General features: G+C 40.6%; 1 protein-coding gene across 4 annotated transcripts in view; it reads right to left on the bottom strand.

The window, feature by feature from the left end:
- Positions 1–22,297, bottom strand: part of ncor2 (nuclear receptor corepressor 2) — a 91,622-nt gene that overhangs the window by 43,463 nt on the left and 25,862 nt on the right. For all 4 annotated transcript variants that reach the window (XM_080894457.1, XM_080894456.1, XM_080894455.1 and 1 more), the window contains exons 4-8: positions 20,258–20,435; positions 16,708–16,890; positions 10,480–10,593; positions 4,455–4,511; positions 2,641–2,693 (exon numbers count right to left, since the gene is read on the bottom strand). In XM_080894457.1, coding sequence (XP_080750583.1) covers positions 2,641–2,693; positions 4,455–4,511; positions 10,480–10,593; positions 16,708–16,890; positions 20,258–20,435 — 585 coding nt within the window. The remainder of the gene's footprint in view (positions 1–2,640; positions 2,694–4,454; positions 4,512–10,479; positions 10,594–16,707; positions 16,891–20,257; positions 20,436–22,297) is intronic.

A 22,297-nucleotide genomic window follows, 5' to 3' on the forward strand; every position in this document is an offset into this window, starting at 1 on the left:
ACAAAAAACTTTTCAAACCTCATAATTAGAATTTGCCGTTACAGTAAACTGCATACAAAAAGGATATCTGTAAATGTCCTTTGTGACACTACTACTACTGTGTGATGATACACTGAGATGATGAACTAGGATGGAGACAGAGCTCCACAGAGATACTACTAGTCGCCTATCCCAACATGAATACCAAGGTTATCAAACCAGTTAACAAAACAAAGGAGTCAATTGTGCAGGCTCAAAGCGACACACTGGTATTTAATAACATAAACACGAAGAGAGTGAAGACAGTTTTCAGTTAATTGCTTTGAGGCAATAATACTGATCAAACGATGAAGGGATCAAAAGGGGTGAAGACAGCAGTGTGCGGGTAAGAGGTCAGACACATCTTGTGGTGCGCCACTGCCCAAACTACAGTGCCAACTGTGCAGGCGAGCCACTACACCCTCCCAGAGTCGTTTGATGTGTCTCACTGTGAATTACAGTCCTTAAAAGATTACAGATAGACATAAGCTATATTGACAGACATGGCAGTGCCACACAGGATTGTATACTTTCTGCTCCTCTCTTATTCCAGTAGGCATTTTTTTGTGTTTGCTTGTCTTTTTAACCCCTTAGCCTCCCTATTGTTACACACATTAATTCCATCAAGTCTCACTACTTAGGTTATCTCACATCCCCCTCTGAAATGTCATTGTTTGTAGTCTGCCAGTGGGTAAAGGATAGTTGAAATATGGGATGTGGTGGAAAGCAGCTAGTTTCTCACACTGAGGCAATATAAAACCAATGCAGGGATTAATGGCTGCTAAGGTTACCAAGTTTCAATCGTTGGAATTATAATAAAAACAAAAACAAAGGCTAAATTAACAGAATATAACAGGAATTGCCTTGTGTGGACCTCATTTACATTATGTAGGTGTTGTTGCTCTTAACGTTTTACTATCATGGTTTCAAATTCCTTGTATACACTGATTACACATCAATCAGTCGCAACATTAAAACTAGCTCCTGAGTCTTCTGCACCTCTTCCTTGTGCTGCTGAAGCAGTTCTGACCTGCCAAGGAGGATGACTCCCCAGGACTTTAGCAGCAGATCCTTAATATCCGATAAGTTGCAAAGGAGACCCTTTGCAGTGAGATCAGCAGGGTGAAATATTAACCAGTTAGCAGCTGGTAAGGCAACAACTACAACAACAAGACAGAGAACACTATGATTTAAGTTGTGTGTTATGTTTCATAATAATATATCTGGAAAGGAGAAGTATGAATTGACACTACATCCATGGTTTAAAGCACTCAATTTGAACATAATTTGAACAAAAAAAACTAACTATTTTCTTTATATGTTACCAAGTATAAAGGGAGTCATTAACCCTTAACAGATGTCTCTACCAGCAAACTGCAGGTCCTGGTGCCACTGATGATGGTTTCCAAAAGCTTGAATAACAAATCCTTTGTGCCTACATTACCAGTATATGCCAGTCGACACCAAAAGACAGGAACCAGTCAACCATAGCAACTTATATTCCTCCGCTTTGGTCTCTGTGGCCTTTTGACTTTCTTGTAATCCAGATTCAGCTTCATAATATTTCTCAGTACATTGTGTCGCTGTGTGTGGTTACGACAGGCTGCAAGCTGACAGGAAATGCAAGCAAATGTTTTTACATCTCTCTTGACAAGTGAATTTGCACTGCATTTCCTCCCTACCATAAAACTGACTTTTGTTCTTTGTTTTTGTTTTTTTTAAACACAGGTTTCTGCCAGAGGGCTGTGTATGGTTAGTTTTGATTCAAGAAGATCAACTTCTTGAATCAAAACCAACCATACACTTAGGTAGGTCAAAGGTTTGTGCTGTGCTAGAAGCAAGACTATCGGTCCCTGTTTCTTAAAGTGCAGACACACAGAGACACAAAAAAGGGATATTAGGTAATTAGAACAATGTATATATTTTTCTGGTCTGAAAGCATCTAATGTTTTGGTAGGTTAAAGCAAAATCCAGTTTTCCCAGATGAACACTGTTTTCACCAGATCTTCTTCAAATCTCTTCGCTAATTTGGGAAAAAGTGGCCCTAAACATCCACATGATGTAAAAGAAATCATTATTTAGAAGAGAACACCCTGCACTGTTGAAGGATCCAGTTCTGACACCGATGTTCACCATTTAGGACAGAGGTCAACAGCAGCAGTTCTTCAATCCCATGTGCATCAACACACACTGACTACCAATGACCTTATCGCTAATTCACCAGTTTTTGAACCACTTTCAGTGGTCGGTCTTTGCCAAAATCACTTTGATCTTTAAAGCTGCCTTTTTCTCCTCCATCTTCGTGTTCACTCGCAGCTTAATTTATTCTATTGCTTGACAGGTGCGATTGTAAAAAAAGACACAAAAACCACAACACTGACACAAAAAACTTAATCTGTCAGTGGGATTAGCGCTTTGGCTAAATCGGTGTACATCTTTAAATACATCCGTTTGTAATTAATTTATATAAAAACATGTCCATCAAGAGCTCTAAAGTGACATTTATCCCACAGGAGGTCCCATGTCAGTTAACATATTCAATACGTTACACCTGTATTTTAGTGTTTGTGTATAAAAGACTTAGTGATAAGAGTGTGTAGGCATATATAATGACAAACTCACATTTTGATGTTTTCATGGTACTGCTTGGTATCAGATGGCTGGTTGTACAGAGGCTGGAATGGAGGGGAAAAAAGCTGATGAACAGAAAGCCATTTTTTTCCAACTGTATAACAGATAAAACAAAGGTCATATGTCACTTTTCCTTCCAACATGTCATGAATATGACTCTCACCTTACAGCAAAAAAATAAATAAAATAAAATAAAATATGACCTTAAACCACAGGGTTTTTCCTGAGGTTACTGCTCAAAAGTAAAATGTCCAAAATAAATATAGTATTTCTCTGCATACACTCTGGATAAACAATCTTAGTATCAAAACAAAGCTAAAATTTGTGAGACCTTATCAGAGGTGTAAATACAGGTGTCAAAGTAACTGAGGATGGAAGAAAAAAATCTATATATTTTTAAGAAAATATGAAAAAAAAGACCTTTGAAAATATGCTGCAGTATACAAAACTCCAGAAAATCATGAATCACCATATGGATATTATGTGTGCATAATATCCATATGGTGAAAGTTGCAATAGCTGCAATGCTGCGGAGTGAAACTGAGAAAAGTTGCAGAGGTTTTAGTGAAGACATAGCCAGGCGTATTGCAATTTGGCACAGTGAGTGAAAATTGAAATTTCTTAGGTATTAACAGCATTAACTTTCTTTACATGCCTAAAGATTTCTTGTATTTGAATATTTTCTGACGAATTGCCCACATACATGTGCATAATGGGCCTTCCATGAATGTAATGGATAATCTGTGGGCCTGAAAATTCTGAGGGGCAGTAACTTTGGCTTCTATTGGCCGATTTGCATGACTGACCCCTCCTTTTAATCATTTGAGCCAGTAGGATCACAGTAACTTTCACAACGTTTACATCAACCCCACCAACCAGAAATTGCAGGGCGAGAAATACAAGTGAATGCAAAAAGCACAACACTTACCATTGTTAAATTCAATCGCTGTAACTGTCGGAAAATGGCAACGTTTTGGCAGGAAAGGGTCTGAGGCATTGTGGGAGATTTTCAGGAAATGAGAGATAGCCACGACTTTTAAAGTTTTGGTATAAAAAAAAAGCAAAGGTAAGGCTGAATTCATGTTACAGTTTTTAAAAGTGAAATATAATTTCGGTCTTCTTTTGTTGCTGGTTCAGTGAATTTTGCTCAGCGCGTGATGAAAGTTGCAGTTTTGGGATCTATGCAATATCAGCTTTTAGAAATTTATTATTTAAGGGTTTCAAGAGGTTAGCAAGACTGATACAAAGCTGTGACTGACAGAAGACCGATAACATGATATAATTCAATCCAGCGAACTCACTCATAAAACAAATAAACTAGGGATAGTATTTTGCGTGGGCTCTTGAATAGGCTCATTAAAAAATAAAAAAAAAATTTAAAAAAAACTTAAAAAGCCAAGTGGACACACTCAGTGTGCTACTATGCATGTGGGAGTAAGATGTATGGACAGCCAGATGGCCACACATAGTATATCAGGATGTAGATGAAGAAAAACACAGTAGTCTGGAAATGTATAAAGGAGCAGAAGTACTCATTTCAGTACGACTGCTAGAACAAGCAACATGCGAGTCATTTTATTTAAAATTAAATATTTAACATACCACCTAATGGAGCTTTAAGATAGCACACAAATGTTTTCACTTCATTATTTTTAACCTAAGAACTTGGTCATGATGTGATCAGGCTTGTTCCTCTCCCCTAAGCATCCTTTGTCCCTCTAATGTGACCTTGTGAAAAAACACAGGGGGGGAAGAAAGGGAAATGCTAAAACTGACTTGTGAGATAAAGTAAAGTCTCTACTCACCAGCTCTACCCTGGGTCCCAGTCCCTCCAGTATCCTGTGAGCTTCTTCTGCCTTTTTCTAGTGAGCAAAGATAAACACAAGTAGAACATTAGCCGGCCGCCTGCACCTCTGCCATCACCACGGCAACGCAATGAACATGCTAACTTGATCACTAAGGCTACACCACTTCTTGCCGGCTGGATGGAGAGATGGATGCGTTGACTATTATTAGAGCTTTTAACTGAAGCTGGGCCGCAGCTCCTTGCCTCAGCACCCTCTCCCCTTTCTCTCTCTCTCTCGCTCAGATAAAAAATAAAAGATTACTCACCACCCCTGAGCAGAGAGGTAAGAGAGGAAGAGCAGGCGGGCAGGAAAGCAAGTGGGAGTGGAACAAAAAATGAGTGGGAGAGAAAGAGCAGAAAAAAAGAAGAGAAAAAAAACACAAGGAACAAGGAGGGGTGGGGGCTACAAGGCTTTGGTACTTATCTAATAAGAGACATCTGATGAAAGACAGAGAAAGCTCCGAGCTACCTACAGCCATCAACCCCTTAAAAAACAAAATTCCTGGTCCAGGGACCATAAAACAAGAGGACGGGTTTTGGGGCATGAAGCTGGGCAGTTAAAAAAAGAAGGGAAAAAAAGGAGGGGGGGGGGGGAGAGACGACAAAAAACAAACAAACAAACAAACAAAAAAAACCCACACACCCCCATCTCGGGGTGACCTCTCTGCTGCTCTGCTCCTCCATACATTTATATTTAGCTCCCTCCACTAGACAAATGTTGAAAGCAGTGGCCCAGACTGCTCCTCTCAGTGCTTTTTCATGCTTTTCTTTATTCCACTATGTAAGCCTAATCAAACAGCCCCTCCTTGGTGGCACGCTGCACACTCCGTTTCACATCTCAGTTCATTTTCCTCAATGATCAATCTAAACTGCCTGGGCTTCAGCTCTTTTTCCACTAGTACTACCTCAACGCGACTTGAAGTGGTACAACCCGTCTCGACTTGTTTTCCATTACAATCGAGTACCGCCTAAGGTGGCGCGGGGTCTTTATAGCAACGCGTCCGAACGTCTCGTGACGTCATTTGTATGCGACAAGAACACGACAACTAGGGCGGCCTGCGGCATTTTTCAGACTCGTGTCCACCGTGTTGTTTCCGTGTAGCCATTTCCCTTGTCGCCTGGTTTTAAAACCGGCGGTTTCAATTTTCGTGAAGCAGAAGCTCTAATGATTCATCGTGTGATGCCTCTGACTAGCCAATTGGTGGCACACAGTTTTTCGATGTCATATTTTCCAGTCGCCCTGGATCGCTTGGAACCGCGGTCAAGTAGGTACCCAAAAAAAGCATATATGGTATCAGGTGTTATCACGTAATGGAAAACCCTAAGTAGGTACTAATGGGAAAGGGCTATTACAGACAGGATTGGCAGTATAAAACAAAGAAGGGTGGTGGATGGAGAGGAGCATGTGGGAGAAATGGGTGGGTGTGTGATGGAGCCTACACGCTTCACCTCCCATCATGTTTCTTCACTGTAGAGGTAGCAAAGGAGGTGTTTGGGGACCTTCTCCTAAGTTTATACAAGACTCATGCAAACAGACTTGAAAGTGAGACCCCAGAGAAGCTCAGCACAGCTCAGCTTCAGTCAACACAGGCTGACAAGTAGGTCACCTGAGAGGGAATCCAAATGACACAGGTCCTACCTTTAAAACTACCGTGCATTTCCCCTTACTATGAATGCAAGCAGAAGCACTGATGCTTTACATATGCACAGCATACATATCTTTCAAATGCAAATACTGTATCGGGATGTTATTATTCTTCCTTCAGTCTGATTAGAGTTTTTCCTCATTCCTGTTGCTCGTCACCAGTGAGTAGGTGTAACAGGCTGCAGAGTGTTGCCTCAGAGAGCTTGCTCACTACAGAAGCAGTTAATGAGCAGCAATTATTAAAAGCAGCCTTTCATCCTCAGGGGAATTGGGAGACTCAAGGATTTATATTCATTTCCTGGCTGTGACACTTTAAGCGAATTTGAGAACAAGACTGCATGATTTCTGACCTCAAACCGCTTGAAACACACATTCAGATGAAAATACTTGAAATGGCATGTTCAGAGATAAAGAGTGAGGAGGGGGAGCAGACAAGACTATTCTGCTTATTTCATGAGGGAGGGACGATGCTTTTAATAACTGCTCTCTCGATCCATGTCTACCACAGATAGCCCATCACACAACCGAAGCGGAGAAGCTGGTTCCATTATTTCAATCACACTCCCCTGTGGTAGCACACTGGACTTAAGGGCTGCGCAGTTGTAAATCAACTATTTTCTCCAGCAGGTCATTGCTTAGGCTGCTGCCCCCGCGACCCGGCCCCGGACAAAGCGGATGAAGATGGATGGATGGAGGTCATAAGCTCAAACTAAAACTACAATAGTGTGGTTTTTTGTTTGTTTTTTTGGGGGGTTTTTTTGTTTTTTGGGTGGGGTGGGGGGGGGTGTAATGTGACTACAATCACAAAACCTGTGAAACTCCCATAAGGGGGGGGGGGGGGGGGGGGGGGGGGGAATAAATAAAAAAAATAAAAAAAACAGGTACGAAAAGATAAAGCCTAGAGGGCAAACTTAACACAGAATAATGAAAGAATTTAGCATAGCTCAATGCAAGTTTCACAAGCCAGTGTAACACAGGATCTTTTTTCCTGTTGTGTTTTGTGTCCGTGTTCTAAATATGAGAAGAGTGAAACCGAGCTGAGCCTTCCCCAGAGTTGGGGGGCTGTCAGCAGAAATGAGGCTGTAACCCTGAATGAGAAAGCTGAGCAGAGTGTAGCAGGAACAAATGACAACACAAAGACATGAGCTCAAAAGGGTACACGGAGGCTGAAGTAATAATAGACAGATGCTTAAATACACACCTGTGTGTGGCGACATGTTAAAATACATACTCAAGGTGGTGTTCAGCACACACCTACCAGTGATTATTTTTGTTTGAAATTGGGTATAGCACCAAAGCTGAGGGACATAAAGGATGCAAGTTATTTTGCAACCTCTAAAAAAAAAAAAAGCAAACATTTGAGGATATATCATTTGCTTTTAAAAAAAAAAAAAAAAATTTCGAGTGCGCAAGCTCTAACCTCCACAGCTCTGTGTGCTTTGAGTTTGAGTGCATTAATACACACACACACACACACACACACACACACACACACACACACACACACACACACACACACACACACACACACACACACACACACACACACACACACACGCACGCACGTTCCAGGAGCCGTTGAGTCAGATGTTGCCAGGCGTAAATGATTTCTATCTAGAACAGGCCATTTACTGTTAACTGTTGTCTGCAAAAAAAGATGGGGCTGTACAAGTTATTCTAAGATTTCCTGGCGTTTCTAGAAGCAACCGTACACCTTCAAGTGTATTATCACCTCTGGGCTGAGTAGAGTTTACACTCATTCACATGTAGTATTTAAAACCAAGCCAGAAAAAACTGTTTTCTCTCAGCATGATATCTTTACTGCCTCAGATCACAATACCTGGATTCATTTAATATCTTACTGTATTATGTTAAATTTCACTTTTCTAAGATCATCATCTTTATATTTTAATTATTATCTTGAATAAAAGTGAAATTCTCTTTTGAGAAAAAAGTTGAAATGTGGAGATTCCAGTTTCAAGACCCTCTAAACAATGCCTTGTGTAGTTGAGTTCATGAAATCTTACATCATTTTCCGTTTTAGTTACAAGGAAATTTCTCTTTTAGCACATAAACACAGTATAAAGACACTGAAAAGATGGTGCAGAAAGCTGCACCTGGCCAGAAGGGAAATAAGCCAGAAATAAAAATTTGGCTTGATTTGTAAAATATGAAATAGCAAGAATATCAATGGTTACACCCTTGTGCAATAAAAAGGATGCGTGTTGTATCACAAGATAAGACAGCTGTCCAATCTGTTTTACTAAATCATCAACACCAGGCATTTTGTAGAGGGTATAGAAGCTGTCTGGAATCTCTACATTTTAGCTAAAATAGTATTTTGACTTCAATCGCAAAATTTTGACTTTATTCTCAAAACATAGAATAATTTCTTAACATGGCCCTAAGACTCCTTCATAGAGAAGGAGAACAAATAGAAATAAATTTAAAAAGAAAAAAAAAAAGCTCTTTTTTTTTTTTTATAGAAAGGGAGGGTGAAGCAAAAGCAAGTTGGAGGGTCGGCAGTAGGCCAAAGTACACCAAGTCAGTGAGAGGGAAGTGGGAAGTGTTACAGAGGTAACGCTACAAGTCAGCGATTTGTACACATCCAGATAACTCTTAAGCAATGTCCTGCTATTTCCCAGAAATGCTTTGAGTCGGCTGTGCCTGATGACAGTAATAGTTGTGAAGGACAACCCCAGCTCTCCTAAAAGGGCTTTTAATGCCATTTGTGGCCATGAACTAGCAGAAAATTATTGTTCTCTAAAAACCAAGCTTCTGCACAAAAACAAAACCTGAAGGCAAACAAATGACGCAAAAATGTTCTGCTCTGCAGCCAGATCCAGGACACACAATACCAAGATTTGTCGGTTTGTTTTTTGTGTAACGGTCCGACATACCGCCTTTAGCCAAAGGCAAGGACATAAAACGTAGCTGTAAAAGACATGGGCTACGACCAACACGTCACTTTGTGCTACTGGAGCCTCCATACACGGACTCTGAATAACACAGAGAATGGATGACCCTACACTGACATGCCCATGATGATTCAAAACAAGCAAAGATGGGGGGGGGGGGGGGGGGGAGTGTCCCTGAACTGGGTTTTTTGTTTTGTTTTGAATGACATTTAATCAGGGTTAAAATTTACACCTTTACGATCAATTCTTCATTTTTGGTGCCTTGAATGTGCCAGAAATGTTGACAATATTGAAATTTGCTTTGTTAGCAAACAATTAGTTGTTTACCTGTTCCTAAATCCAGCTTCTTTTCCTGAATCTGGGGGCACAGTGAAATGAAAGGAGGACTTCCCTTCTTAAAATGCCACTTTATTAAAAAATAAATAAATAATAATAAAAAAAAAATGGAGGTGCAAACCTCCTTCCAACCACTAGAGGGACCGAGAGCACAGAGAATCACTTCAAATATAGACTTCTGTACACAACATTCTCTGCAGCACATAATTATTGCCTTGATTTGGACTTTTTAAATAAATAAATAAGACTGGCCACATTTTCTAATGAATTTTTTTATTTTTGCTTCATTTTTCTTTTTGGAAAGAATTGAGAATTTGCATAAACAGACCTGCATAAAAGACACAAGTGCATTTGTATCATTCCCTGATATGTGTATGTTTTTTGTTTGTTTGGGTTTTTTTGCATGCATACACCTGTAAATTCATCATACTTGCTATGCTGACCTTTAGGAAGTCGTTCTGCCTTGCCTGACATTAAAGACTAGAGAACAGGTATGAGACGCATCTGTGACACTCACCGTCTCTGTTACACAATTTAGGGTTGGGCTTTTTTTCAAGAATTTAATCAAATAAGGTATTTAAAAACGACAGATCACAATGAAAAGAAAAAGAAACATTCTTGCAGACTGTATAAACCCACCATGAGCAACACACACTTTGATTATGGTGTAAGTGTATTAATGAAAATCACAAAAGTACTATAGACTACTTGTATGTTATGCGGTTTCTTTAAAGCTACACCTGCTGTGCAATTTAGATTAGCTTACAGAAACTATTTTCAAACTCTGAGCAGCTTCTCATCTCAAAATTAGCATACATCACACATCAGAGAATGTTCAGAGGACAGCACAACTTAATTTAGGGGCTTATCGTGCACCAGCCAAAAACCACCCAAACATGAGGAAACGGTTGCCCTCCTCCACTATTATTTACTTGTGCTGATAAATATAGTCAAAATGAAGTGAAACTATTTCAAATGCAAGGTGTGTGTGTGTGTGTGTGTGTGTGTGTGTGTGTGTGTGTGTGTGTGTGTGTGTGTGTGTGTGTGTGTGTGTGTGTGTGTGTGTGTGTGTGTATTCCACTGACCCTGTTCTCATCGTAGATGATCTGCACCAGGCTGCGGTGCTTGGCCTCACTTGGTGGTGGCGAGATGGGTCGCTCTGGCTCATGGGGCTTTGCGGCCTCCTCCTCCAGCTGTTGCTGTAACGTGCGTGTAAACAAAGATGACAGTTAATGCTTAAAATAGGGCCCTGGACTTCAAGGAAGACCTGCGGCTCACAGGTTTCTGCTGTGAGGTTAGACAGTGTGCATTAGATCAGCTGTCCTTCTCTAGCTCTCCAACAGGGACAGCATTAACTGTCCTATTTACTGTAATAGCTATTAGCACCCCAGGGTCTAGTTAATCAAAGAGTTACCAAAACAGCTTGTAAACAGAGCCAATGCCTGGTGTGTAGCTTGAACATCCATTGACTAAAAAAAGAGAGAGACAGAGACAGACAGAAAAGAGAGAAATAATGACATGAACATGTGGAAAAACAACACCAGACAAATACTGGAACAGAGGAAGTTCTTTAACCTACTAGTCATCTTGGCAGGTGACCAAGCTTTACTTGTGATTACACTACAGAACCAGAGGACTTAAGGAAACTACTGTGGAGCATTTTGGCATTCAGAAAGAAGCTAACCAGTTTATAGAAAGAAAAGCAGAAATCATAAATGGAAAAGCAAAGTGTAAATGCAACCAAAGGGGGACTGCTATTCAAACTGTGCATTCTACCCATATGTGGAAGAGGCTAAATGTACCAGTCAGGATAATTAATCCGCCCACACTTTATGACACCAATATGCAGCATGTGGACACAGCCACTTCCTTCTGACTTTGAAAACGGAAGGCAGGCAACGTAGTGCCGTACGAAGTAGCGAGAAAAACAAACTTCAAAGTAGCGCTACGCGTTCAGCGGGAGGCGTGGATGATGAGCGGCGATAAACTTGCGAAAAGCAAGTTATGCCCAACTCCACCGGTGGATTCTGACAGCGTGGAAAAGTGTGAAAACATCCACGATCAGCAACGGATTTTGAAGGGCTGGACTGCTGCATGATGGAGAGGAGGACTCCGACACTGACAATGAGGATTTCTTTGGTTTTGAAAGTGACAACGAAGGAGAGAAGCGGAGAGTGGATGACGAAGCCATCCTGAGCCTGTTTGTATCCGACACTGGAGGAGAGGACTTTGGTGGTTTTAGTGCGCAGGAAGAAGAGAAAGATGGTGGTGAATGACTGACTTTTCTTCTTGTTAAAGCTGTGTCACTGCACCTGAGCCTAAAAGGTAGTCCGAATCTATTTTTCTGGTGTGCTGTAGGTTACTGTTATGTACTACATGTGCAAATATGTACCCATAACTTGTTTTTCAAAATATTAATAAAAGGGGTGTGTCTCCAAACAGCCATCTCTTTCCTGACAATTCCCTTTGTGCATATTCTCTTACATATGATAAGTCAACATTGAAACACCTGCGGCTTTTGGTCAGGTGAGGCTAATGTATGTACAAAACAGGATTTTCCCCTGATTTTAGCTTGTGCGGCTAATATTCAGGTGCGCTTTGTAGTCCGGGAAATACGGTATTGTTTCGGAGGAAAACACGAACACAGCGTACAGTTGAGTCTTAATAGCTTACTTACAGCTGGGCTCGTCAGGCACTCTTCTTGGCTGCAGTGGTTATTATTATATTTACATGCTTCCAGCTCCTGTTTCTGCTCGATGATAACTCGTAGTTTTCCACTCGCCTTTTTCTCCCTCCTCGCGCTCACAGACACATAACGGGTATGGCAGTGCATTCTCCCTGCAGCACGGACTACACTGCCCATGAGGCTACATTCTTTAGAGCATGTAGCATTCTGCCTATTAGCTTAGCACAACAACAACAAAAGGCCACTCTCTCACCCAGGAAACACGCAGAGAAAGAGCGTCACCCTGTAACCATGGCAACCGTAACGCTGCCACCTGGAACAACAGAACGTAGCTGTCAAACCCAAACAGTCCTGACCCGCCACAATATGAAACAGGAAAGTACCGCCGTGTAATCCATTTATTTCAACAAAGTAACTGTATTGTAAATACCACCTTTTTAAACGGTAACTGTAACGGAATACAGTTACTCATATTTTGTATTTTAAATACGTAACGGCGGTACATGTATTCCGTTACTCCCCAACACTGCATTTCTGACACCCTCCCAAAGTCTATAAAAGACACAAAAGAGAGCTGAGATCTTACTTCCTGTTTACCTTATTTCAATAAGATTCAGTCTATGGGTCTGAAAGATGGAGACAGAAACTGGAGAAGTGTACTCAGCTATAAGTTATCTGGAAGAATAGACCAAGTGCTGCTGACCATACAACGTATCTACCAGTTAAGTCAGCCACGTTCCCCTCCCCACTCCCCCTTCTGATCTCCTGACAGGGGCTTCAGAAAGGGGAGAAAGGAAGCCTCCAGAGGATCTACTTGAGAGGAGTATAAGACGGATCATCTTTTGCCATTATAGCCCTGGATAAGAATCTGGTGAGGCAAACAGACATCCCCACAGAGAGCCCCCTTCCCTGTTCAAACCCACCATGAAGTAAAATAAAATAAAACAGCCATCCTGAGCTTGGCTGACATGAATCATGCTGGCTGTAACCTAAACCTTAACCGCCACCCATTCACCAACTCTGCCAAAACCTTTTAATAAAGTTTTAGCATGCCACCTAATTAGTCCAGATGTTTTAATGCTCGAAGAGAGCCGGACTGTAAAAATATCCATAAAAAATACTGTGTGTATTAAGCGACGATGATGAGGGGAGGGATCTTGATTTATGCTGGTGAGCAGCTGAGTTCAGATTCTCCATCATTTAAAAAGGTTCGACACCAAGGTTGAAATCCAATAGCTGGCTTCATTTTGGTTCTTGTGGTAATTTGGAAAAAAAAGAGAAAGGAGGCAGTTCTCAGTTTCAGCAGTCGTGTTGTTCATGCCAGCAAATTTTACAGCAATAGTTGATTTATGTTAGTGTGGCAAAAACAGGACAAACTAAAGGACATGTTGTGATGAGATTACATCAGCGGTGACACCAATGAGGTCTCAGACCACCCTCATCTCTGATGTCAGGGCCATCATTTTACTGTCAGCTTGACTGCGTTACTTAGAGCGCTGTGCAAAAGTTTTGAGCCACTCTCATTTTTGTATTTTTTCCTTCCAACCCAGACTTTCTTGTATTTCTTTTTATTAAAGTACTGTTGAGCAATAGCTCTCATGACTTTCTGAGGGTCTTTCAATTTGCTGCTTTTTCACTCCCGCTACTTAGCACAGACCTATGAATCACTCAAGCATAAACCAGGAACTTAACTCAATGGATGAACCAGTATTGTGTCATACCTACAACTTAGCGAAGAACCAATTTTAAGAACATATTTAGTCAGTTTGTTACCAGCATCCAGTTTGTCAAACATAAAATTAAGTTTTTTGCACAAAAAACTTAAGTAAAAGTTCGGCATATCCCAGCAGTGTGCCTTTTAAAAATTGGAGGAAACCGGAGAGCAATGCAAAATCATTTTAACACAACAGAAGAGCTTTTACTGTCCCTTCAAGAAGCCTGGAGAACTATTGCTGAAGACTACTTAAAGTAGAAAGCCTGCCTAAAAGAGTTCAGGCTATGTTGAAGAATAAATGTGGTCATACCACTTGTACCTCAAGCTTGTTCGAGTTGTACAAACTCTCTTTGCGTCATATACTTTCCACGCATATTTTCATGTTTCAATAAATCCTACACATCTTTCCTATTTTCATAACAAAATATGAAAAAGTGAGCGGTGAATAAAGGCTTTTACACGCTACTATAAACAGAAACCACAGACACGTAAACATATAAACATCTGGCAAAGTACTCAACCCTATTTTGTGGTAGCTCTCGTTACAGCAGGTGTCTCCGGGAGTACATGTGACACACTTTCACAGGGTTAAAACCGTACCCCACACAAACTATCACATGTATGTTGACAGAACAATTTCAGTAAAAAGAACAAGCTTGACCATACGATTTCATCACTGATCATGGAAGGAAGCCAAAGGGGAAGTGGTGTGGTCAGCATACAAGTGGTGCAGACAAACACAAAACCTCACCATAGTCTCACTCCTCCCCCAGAGAAGCTGTTATATATAGCTCCATATACATTTTCAACTTACTTTTGTCCCAAATTAAATAGTGAAGAGAACTAAGCCTGGTGTAGTTTGTGTATATAATCACTGCACACCAAGCAAAAAACAGCTACAAGCTCAAATGTGGTGATTACAACACAGCAAAGACTATTTAAGACTTTATTGCTTTGATGCCAACTGAAGCCTGGCAGGGAAAGTCACACTGGAAAACCAATTATTTCAAACAAACACGACAGTACACTAAGAAAACTCAACACAGGCGCATGCAAGTGCTGGCAACGTCTTCTACAAGCACGACAAACAGTTCAGTACTTTTTTTCTTTAACCCAATTTCAGTGTGATTTATTAGCATGAATGCAGGATGACTGCACATGAATGACATCACAGCAGTTTCTACTGAACTTCTACGCACAAAATATCTCACCCGCACGACTGATTATGTGTGGAATGTTTAACTTAACTCACATGGATACTGAAAAAATTTAAAGACTCAATGAGTTTTCCCAAAATCTTTAAATGGTTATAGAATTTTCTTTAAATGAAAGCAGAAATGTCTCCCCCATGTGATTATCATGTACCATAATGTGCTTAAAATATTTCCAGGGTTGCTGTGGCAGCAGAAGTAGCAAAAGAAAGAGATAGCTAATGAAGAAAGAAGTAGGTTATGAGGAGGAGGAAAAGGAAGAGGGCAGCAGCCAATATGCTGTTTTGGGAGCTAGAAGAGCAGGTAAAAGCGACATGCACACGGCAACCCACCACGCAGTTACCATCACAAACAGAATCCACTTTTGTGGGAAACCCTGCATAATTATTTACAGTCTAATTTTAAGTTTAATGAAACTATATTTTGTAATCTAGGAAGGTAACAATGATTGCAATATCGAGAGCATCCTGAGCGGCTGCATCACTGTCTGGTTTGGGAACTGTGCCATATCGGACCGCAAGACCCTACAGCGGATAGTGGGAACAGCAGAGAAGATCATTGGGGTCTCTCTCCCCTCTATTGAGGACATCTAGACCAGACGCTGCATTCGCAAAGCCACCAGCATTGTGGCTGATCGGACACACCCCTCTCACACACTCTTCACACTCCTGCCATCTGGAAAAAGGTACCGAAGCATTCGGGCACACACATCCAGACTGTGCAACAGCTTTTTTCCACAAGCCATCCGTCTCCTCAGCAAAATGGGACTGGACTGATACACACACACACACACACACACACACACACACACACACACACACACACACACACACACACACACACACACACACACACACACACACACACACACACACACACCTTAACTCAACTACCTCAAAACATTGAGACTGGACTGACTAATCAACACAAGCGCAAACACACTGACCTACACCACCAATATCGTACACACCAACCTGTAAATGCTCTTTTGCACAATATTATTACTGGACTTTTTGCACTAACTTCTTTACTTCCTAATTTTTGCTGCTACACTAAGGAATGTTTACTGTTCCTCCACTACCTCAACTCACCATCACAAAACCTTATTATTATGTTACGTTGTGTTTTTTTTTTTTGTCACACTGTCACTTTGTTGCTCTTGTTTGCACATTTGCACGTGCACTTTGTTGTCTGCTGTCTGTTTAAAAAAAAAAAAAAAAAGGCTTCCCTAGATAGTTAGTTTTTGTTAATTTATGTTGTAATTTATGTTAGGTCAGTCTGTCTTGTCTCTGCTAGCCAGCTAACTAGGCCTCTTAGTTAGCTAGTTTAGTGTTTTCTGTTAATTTATGTTGTAAATTTATGTTGCATGTAGCACCTTGGTCCTGGAGTGAACGTTGTTTCGCTTCACTGTGTACTAACTGTATATGGTTGAAGTGACAATAAAGCCAACTTGACTTGACTTGAATATGAGACGTAAATGTGTCATACTGACTGAAAAGGAAAGAATGTGAAGCTTTTTCTTCATTGCTGTACAAGATAAACTATTTTGCAACCTAGCTGGCAAATACATTCTTGGAACACGCGTTCCCACTGATTAAAATCAGCTTACAACACTTTTGTGACGCTAGTACATTAATAAGATGGCAACATTCTGTAACCAGTATGTCCTCAAAGTTAAGAGCAGAACTGTACATTTACACACCTGTTTTTTGCGAAGCTTGCAAATCTGCTGCTCCACCATGCTGATCTCCCTGTCTACACGGTCCATGTTCTGAATCAATTCTTCCTTGGAGAACCGAGCTGGAACCAGCTCCAAGTCAGGATCAATATGGACAGGACTTACAGGGGAGATGGGCTCCAGCTTCCCAATGGCGCTTCCGCGATCCTACAGAAGCACAACAGAGAGCACAGTGTCATGATTAGATGTAAAACATATAAAAGATGTAAGAATGAAGCAAATGGGGTTTTTGTAGTGTGACACGTGTATACAATGTTATAGCCAGAAGGTCAGAAAAAAGAGCCCTCACAAACAACAAGCATAAAAGCTGTTGCTAGAAGCTCTTTATAGAGAACGACCTTGTAGGTTTCCTCCCACGCCTTCCATTTCTCAAGGCCACTCTATAAGAAACATCATCCAAACAGTGCGTGTACCCTTTTACATCAATAGCACATGCCAGTGAATAAATGACAGCACATTGGCTCCGTGAACACACAGATTCTCTCACCAGATTTAGGCACAATAGAGACTGTTTAAAAATACAAACTCACTCCATTTTTGTTGCTGTGACGACACTTTGGGAGATATCAGATTGGTAGTGGATGTGCGGGAGGTTTAAATTCTGGTGATACTCATTAACCAGCAAAGTAGAAATGATGTGAGTCAGTCCAAAAAAAAAAAAAAAAAAAAAAAAAAAACAGAGGTATCTCCATTAACTGAGCAGCGTTTGTGGCCCTGCATTGGTATCCATTTCTGTAGCTCTTTGGCTACACAAAGAGAGGGACTGCTATGCAGATTGGCTTTCAAACAGCACAAGCAGCTAATATTAGCACCCCACAGCGCTGAGTGCAGCGAGCTACTGTGAAAGCTCGTCTGAAGTCACTGCACTAGAAAACCACTTGACACTGAACTGACAGAGTTAAGTGTGTTACGTTAATGATATTAGTTTATTGCTATATAGAGAGACAGTATGTCAAGCCTCCGTACTGTTACTCTTCTGGCTTTCTGCCGTAATGGAAATACCAGTCCTTAATGCGTGCCTCATACAAGTATTCACAGCATTTTTTGCAGCCAAAGGAAAAGAGAGAAGCAGGGAGGGGGAAAAAAATCTCTACAGTACTTTTATTCTCTGTGCACACAAACACAAAAAAAAAATTGTGTGATCTCTACACCAAAGTTTTGGCTATGTGGACAAACACCCTTGTACACTCAAACTATTATAACTGCCTGAACAAGAGCAATGCATTTTTTTTATGTCTAAAATACATCAACAATTATTAGAGGAAGGAAAGAAAAAAAAAAAAAACAAAAAAAAAAAAAAAAAAAAACAGCTGGCTGTCATTTCTCAATAACAATTGGGCCAAAGATCTGGGTGCTTGTGAATGTTCCTACTTTTTGAATATATGCACACATTTTAGTGTTTATCCAACTTGGGTTTTGTATTGTGTTATTTTTAAACGTTTGAAATGAAGGTTACGTAAGTAGGCTAATCTGGACCAGGCAGGTGGCATTACAGCCCTGCAGATCTGCTGTGATTGAAAATGTCAGTGCCAGAGGATGCTCAGGCGCTGTCCTTAATGATGAAATCCTAGGATAGCCCTAACAAAGCACTCACCATATATAGCAGTAAACTACAGGACATACTCATGTTGTCCAAAAAACATCTCTCAACTATAATAACTTTCAACAGCTGCAAACGAAATAGTTGAGTTAGAAACCTTGTTTATCCAGATGGGATTCGATGATATGACAAAACTACATTTTTCAAATCAACTTCTCCCTCTGATTTTGCTCCCTACGCTATCCTTTCTTTGGTTAAGCGGTACGTCAAGAGTTCCTAGACCTTTGACATTGTGTGAAAAGGTCACAGTTCAATTGCTAAGCCCAGTCCAGTATAGCTTATAGCTTAACCGTTTCACACTCTTCAGCATGATGTGAAGCCTTAGACATCCTGTTCTCGTGCTAAGTTCAGAGTTCACTTTCTCAATTCTAGATTGAGAAAGTGCTAGAGTCAACCTACTGAAACCGATGTGACTGAAACATGACTTTCACATATGTCAAAGGTGAATGTCATTATAATACTTTGCACCTAATATAACACCAATGCCAAACAGCACTTGGTTTAATTGGATGCCCTAACAACTAACCACTCTATTTATTCACAGATGCTAGCAAGGCTTAGAGTATGGTAGAGCCCACAAACACAATCCTACTAATGCCACCACGTGTGCAAAAGCCAAATCATATCATTCCCTCCTCCTTCAAAGCAATCCCGGTTATCAAAGGCGCGTCAAGCTAACCAACATATTACTGCTTTCTGTGATAAACCTCAGAATAAAAGGATTGCACACACGCAACAGAAGCAGAAACCTTATAAGAGGGGAAAGTGCATTAGTCAGCTTTGTCACATGTGAATTCCTTCAGTGCCATAAATATTTCATAACATCAACAGCAATGCTCATTTTTAAGCCATATAAGGCCAGTGAACTCTGAGATCATCCCTGTAAAGATGATTTCTCCTAATGTCTCACTCTTATGCTCCCTTATATTTCATTTTCTTTCCAAAAACCACAAATTCAGGATGATTGAACAATGGTTTACTGTAACATGCTGCCTTTGTCCCTCTGATTCTCAGTCCATGTGAGTCATGCTGTAACCATCAGCTTTGTCTGATACTACTGGCCTACTCCCTTTTTACTGTTAGCCTTTTACTCTTATTTTCCTCTATTACCCTTTATCTGCATCTCCCTACATCTGCCCTTTGCCTCATTTCAGCCGCATCTCCCTTTCTAACTCAGTAGCATTAGGTGCACTTGTTCCACACAGTGACTGCATCTGACATCACTTACATAATGGGTTTCCAGCCCTTGCCGCTCTAAGGGGGAATTGCTGGCATTCCTGAATGTTTCCCTGCTAGCCTAAGAGTCTGTCTTTTTTCCCCTGTGCCGTCTGTTATTGTTGTATCTATTTACCATTCCTTGGCTGGCTGCCTCCCCTGGCAGTTCGAAGCACTCTGTGTAAAATCAGGAACACCTCCTCATCAGCAGCTCTACACACAAGCAAGTCATTTTGATCTGTAGTTCACACAGTTTCGTGCTCAGTCTTTTGAAATCTAGGTCAGCTCTATTATTTATTAATTGCTGTTTCACAACTACCTTAGTCTTCCTACTGCTGCTCACAGAGAGCCAGCTTAGCTACAATGCTGAATCTCTCTCTACAACCTCGGCTGTGTGTCTAATAACATCCTCTGGGGCTCTGAAGGAGTCAAATAAAAAACAGATTTCTAGGATGATTTTTTTGTGTGTGTGTGTTATTTTTCAAGGAAAATCATAATTGTTGAATATCATTTTGGTAATACAGCAAACTCCCAAAATACTGATTGTGTTAATTGAAAAACTTTGTTTTACATCTAGCCCTGTATTTTGCATTTAGCATGGCTTTCTTCTATTGTTATTAGCAGCAAAGTCAAGGACGAATGTTTTTTGTTTTCATTCGCTTGCTGGCACTTTTACTGTACTTCATACCAACTACTGACCTTTGTCATGTCCTCAGGCCCTCCCAGAGGCAATGGCGGGCGGTGGGATGAAGGCCTCATCACAGACTCTGGTCCCATCTCTAAACGAGGCCTTTTGATATCTGCATACTCCACCTCTGATTGGCCAGTGGGCTCTGTTAGGTAGATGTGCTCATAGCGGATATGCTGCTCCTGTCCTCTGCAAAAGACATAAAAAAAAAAAAAAACAAATGCAGCAGATAAGAAAAAGTACAAAATGTTATAGAAGGAAAAAACAGATACTGATGAAAAGCAACATTTTCCTTGATATCTTGTTCTTGCACAGACATAGTGACTCCATCTTGAAACGCACAGGACCAATGATAGTGTTAAAGTCCAGGTGCCACATACGAAAGGGCACTTAAAGATGTCTTGGTGACTTAGTGCCTTGTTGGTTTTGTGTTAAGTGAGTACAGCTTATTTATAAAGGTAATTTGCACAGACATGAAGTCAAAGTGCTCTACAACAGAACAGTATAAAAATAAATACAACTACTGGAGAGACACACAATAAAACCTGCTCTATACCAGATAATTAAAATATAGTAGCAAGTAGGGCTGCACGATTAATCGTTAGAAAATCGCGATCTCGATTCATACTTATGTGCGATCTCATTTCCAAATGACAACGATTTAAAAAAAAAAAAAAAAAAAAAAAAAGCCGACGACGACGATTGTGCCGCATTTTGATCCGGGACATACTCTGCATGAAAACAAGCGCTCACTCTTCCTGTTCAACAAATGACAAGGGCGGAGCCTTATACCACGTGATCCAGAAGCTGTGCCGTGTGATGCTAAAATTAGCAGGGGAAAAAACAACGGAGAGCACGTCAGGGATGACGAGAAAGTGACAGGAGAAAATCCGTCCCGGTCAACCACCCAAACATCAATAACGGGAACCTTATACAGCGCTTCCCTATACCCGTCGAACTCCCGCAGGCACAAAGAAATTAGAGGCTATTACTTATCACCTGACTCCCATCAAAACGAGGGATTTAGGAAAATGATCAACACCCTAGACAAACGCTACACAGTGCCGTCCCACAACTATTTTTCTATTGTTGCACTACCTGCTCTATACACGCAGTGTCGAGCAACGGTGGAGACGGAATTTCAAGCAGTACAACATTTAGCGGCAACAACAAAACGTGAGACATTTGTTTTTTTTATGTTTAGTCTCAACTGTTACGAAGTTGATGTGCAGTTAATAAGTGCAATAAATATTTATACTGGAAAAGAAAATCGTGAGAGAATCGTGATCTCAATTCTAAGCCAAAAAAATCGTGATTCTCATTTTATGCAAAATCGTGCTGCCCTAGTAGCAAGGCAAAACCACGGAATGAAATAGAACTACAGTAAACAATTAAAGGCAGTTAATATCAAACAGAATCTCTTGCTCTCCTTTAAAAAAAAAAAAAAAAAAAACTTACAAAGTTGGCAGTCATAAAACCAGAGCAAAAGACTACTCCATAACTGCCACTGAGTGAAGGCTCTGTCCCGCTACTCTTCAGTTTTAAAACCTCATAATTCCCACATCCACTTGGGTTCAACTGATGTATATTTTATAAATAGACTGTGAGGGTAGATGTTGAACAATCCAAAAGCTTGCCCATGTTTTGTGATCATGCAGACTCCGCAGAGAATTTACATTAAATGCCACCAACTACACATTGGCCCAAAGCTGGAGCTAGACCATTTAGTGGTCTGTATACAAGCGTTTTGAAATAAATTCTAAAATCCACTGAGACCAGTGTAAAGTATGTATAAAATAAGGGTAATATGAGCTTGCTCCCTAGAACATGCTAGTCTGCCTGCACCATTTTCTCTTGAATATGAGAAAGATGGGTCATCTAACCCAGTAAACAATGTCCACAATCTGTGCAACAATACTCATGATACCCACTAAAGAAGAAAATAAAGAAAATTCAGTTTAATTTTTAAGACACCAAATCCTAACAACTGTTGCCTTAAGGCACTTCATATTGCAATGTAAAGCGCCCACAATAACACAGAACACAAGAAA

Source organism: Rhamphochromis sp. 'chilingali' (genome assembly GCF_963969265.1).
Source record: "Rhamphochromis sp. 'chilingali' genome assembly, chromosome: 10".
NCBI classification, from domain to species: Eukaryota; Metazoa; Chordata; class Actinopteri; order Cichliformes; family Cichlidae; genus Rhamphochromis; species Rhamphochromis sp. 'chilingali'.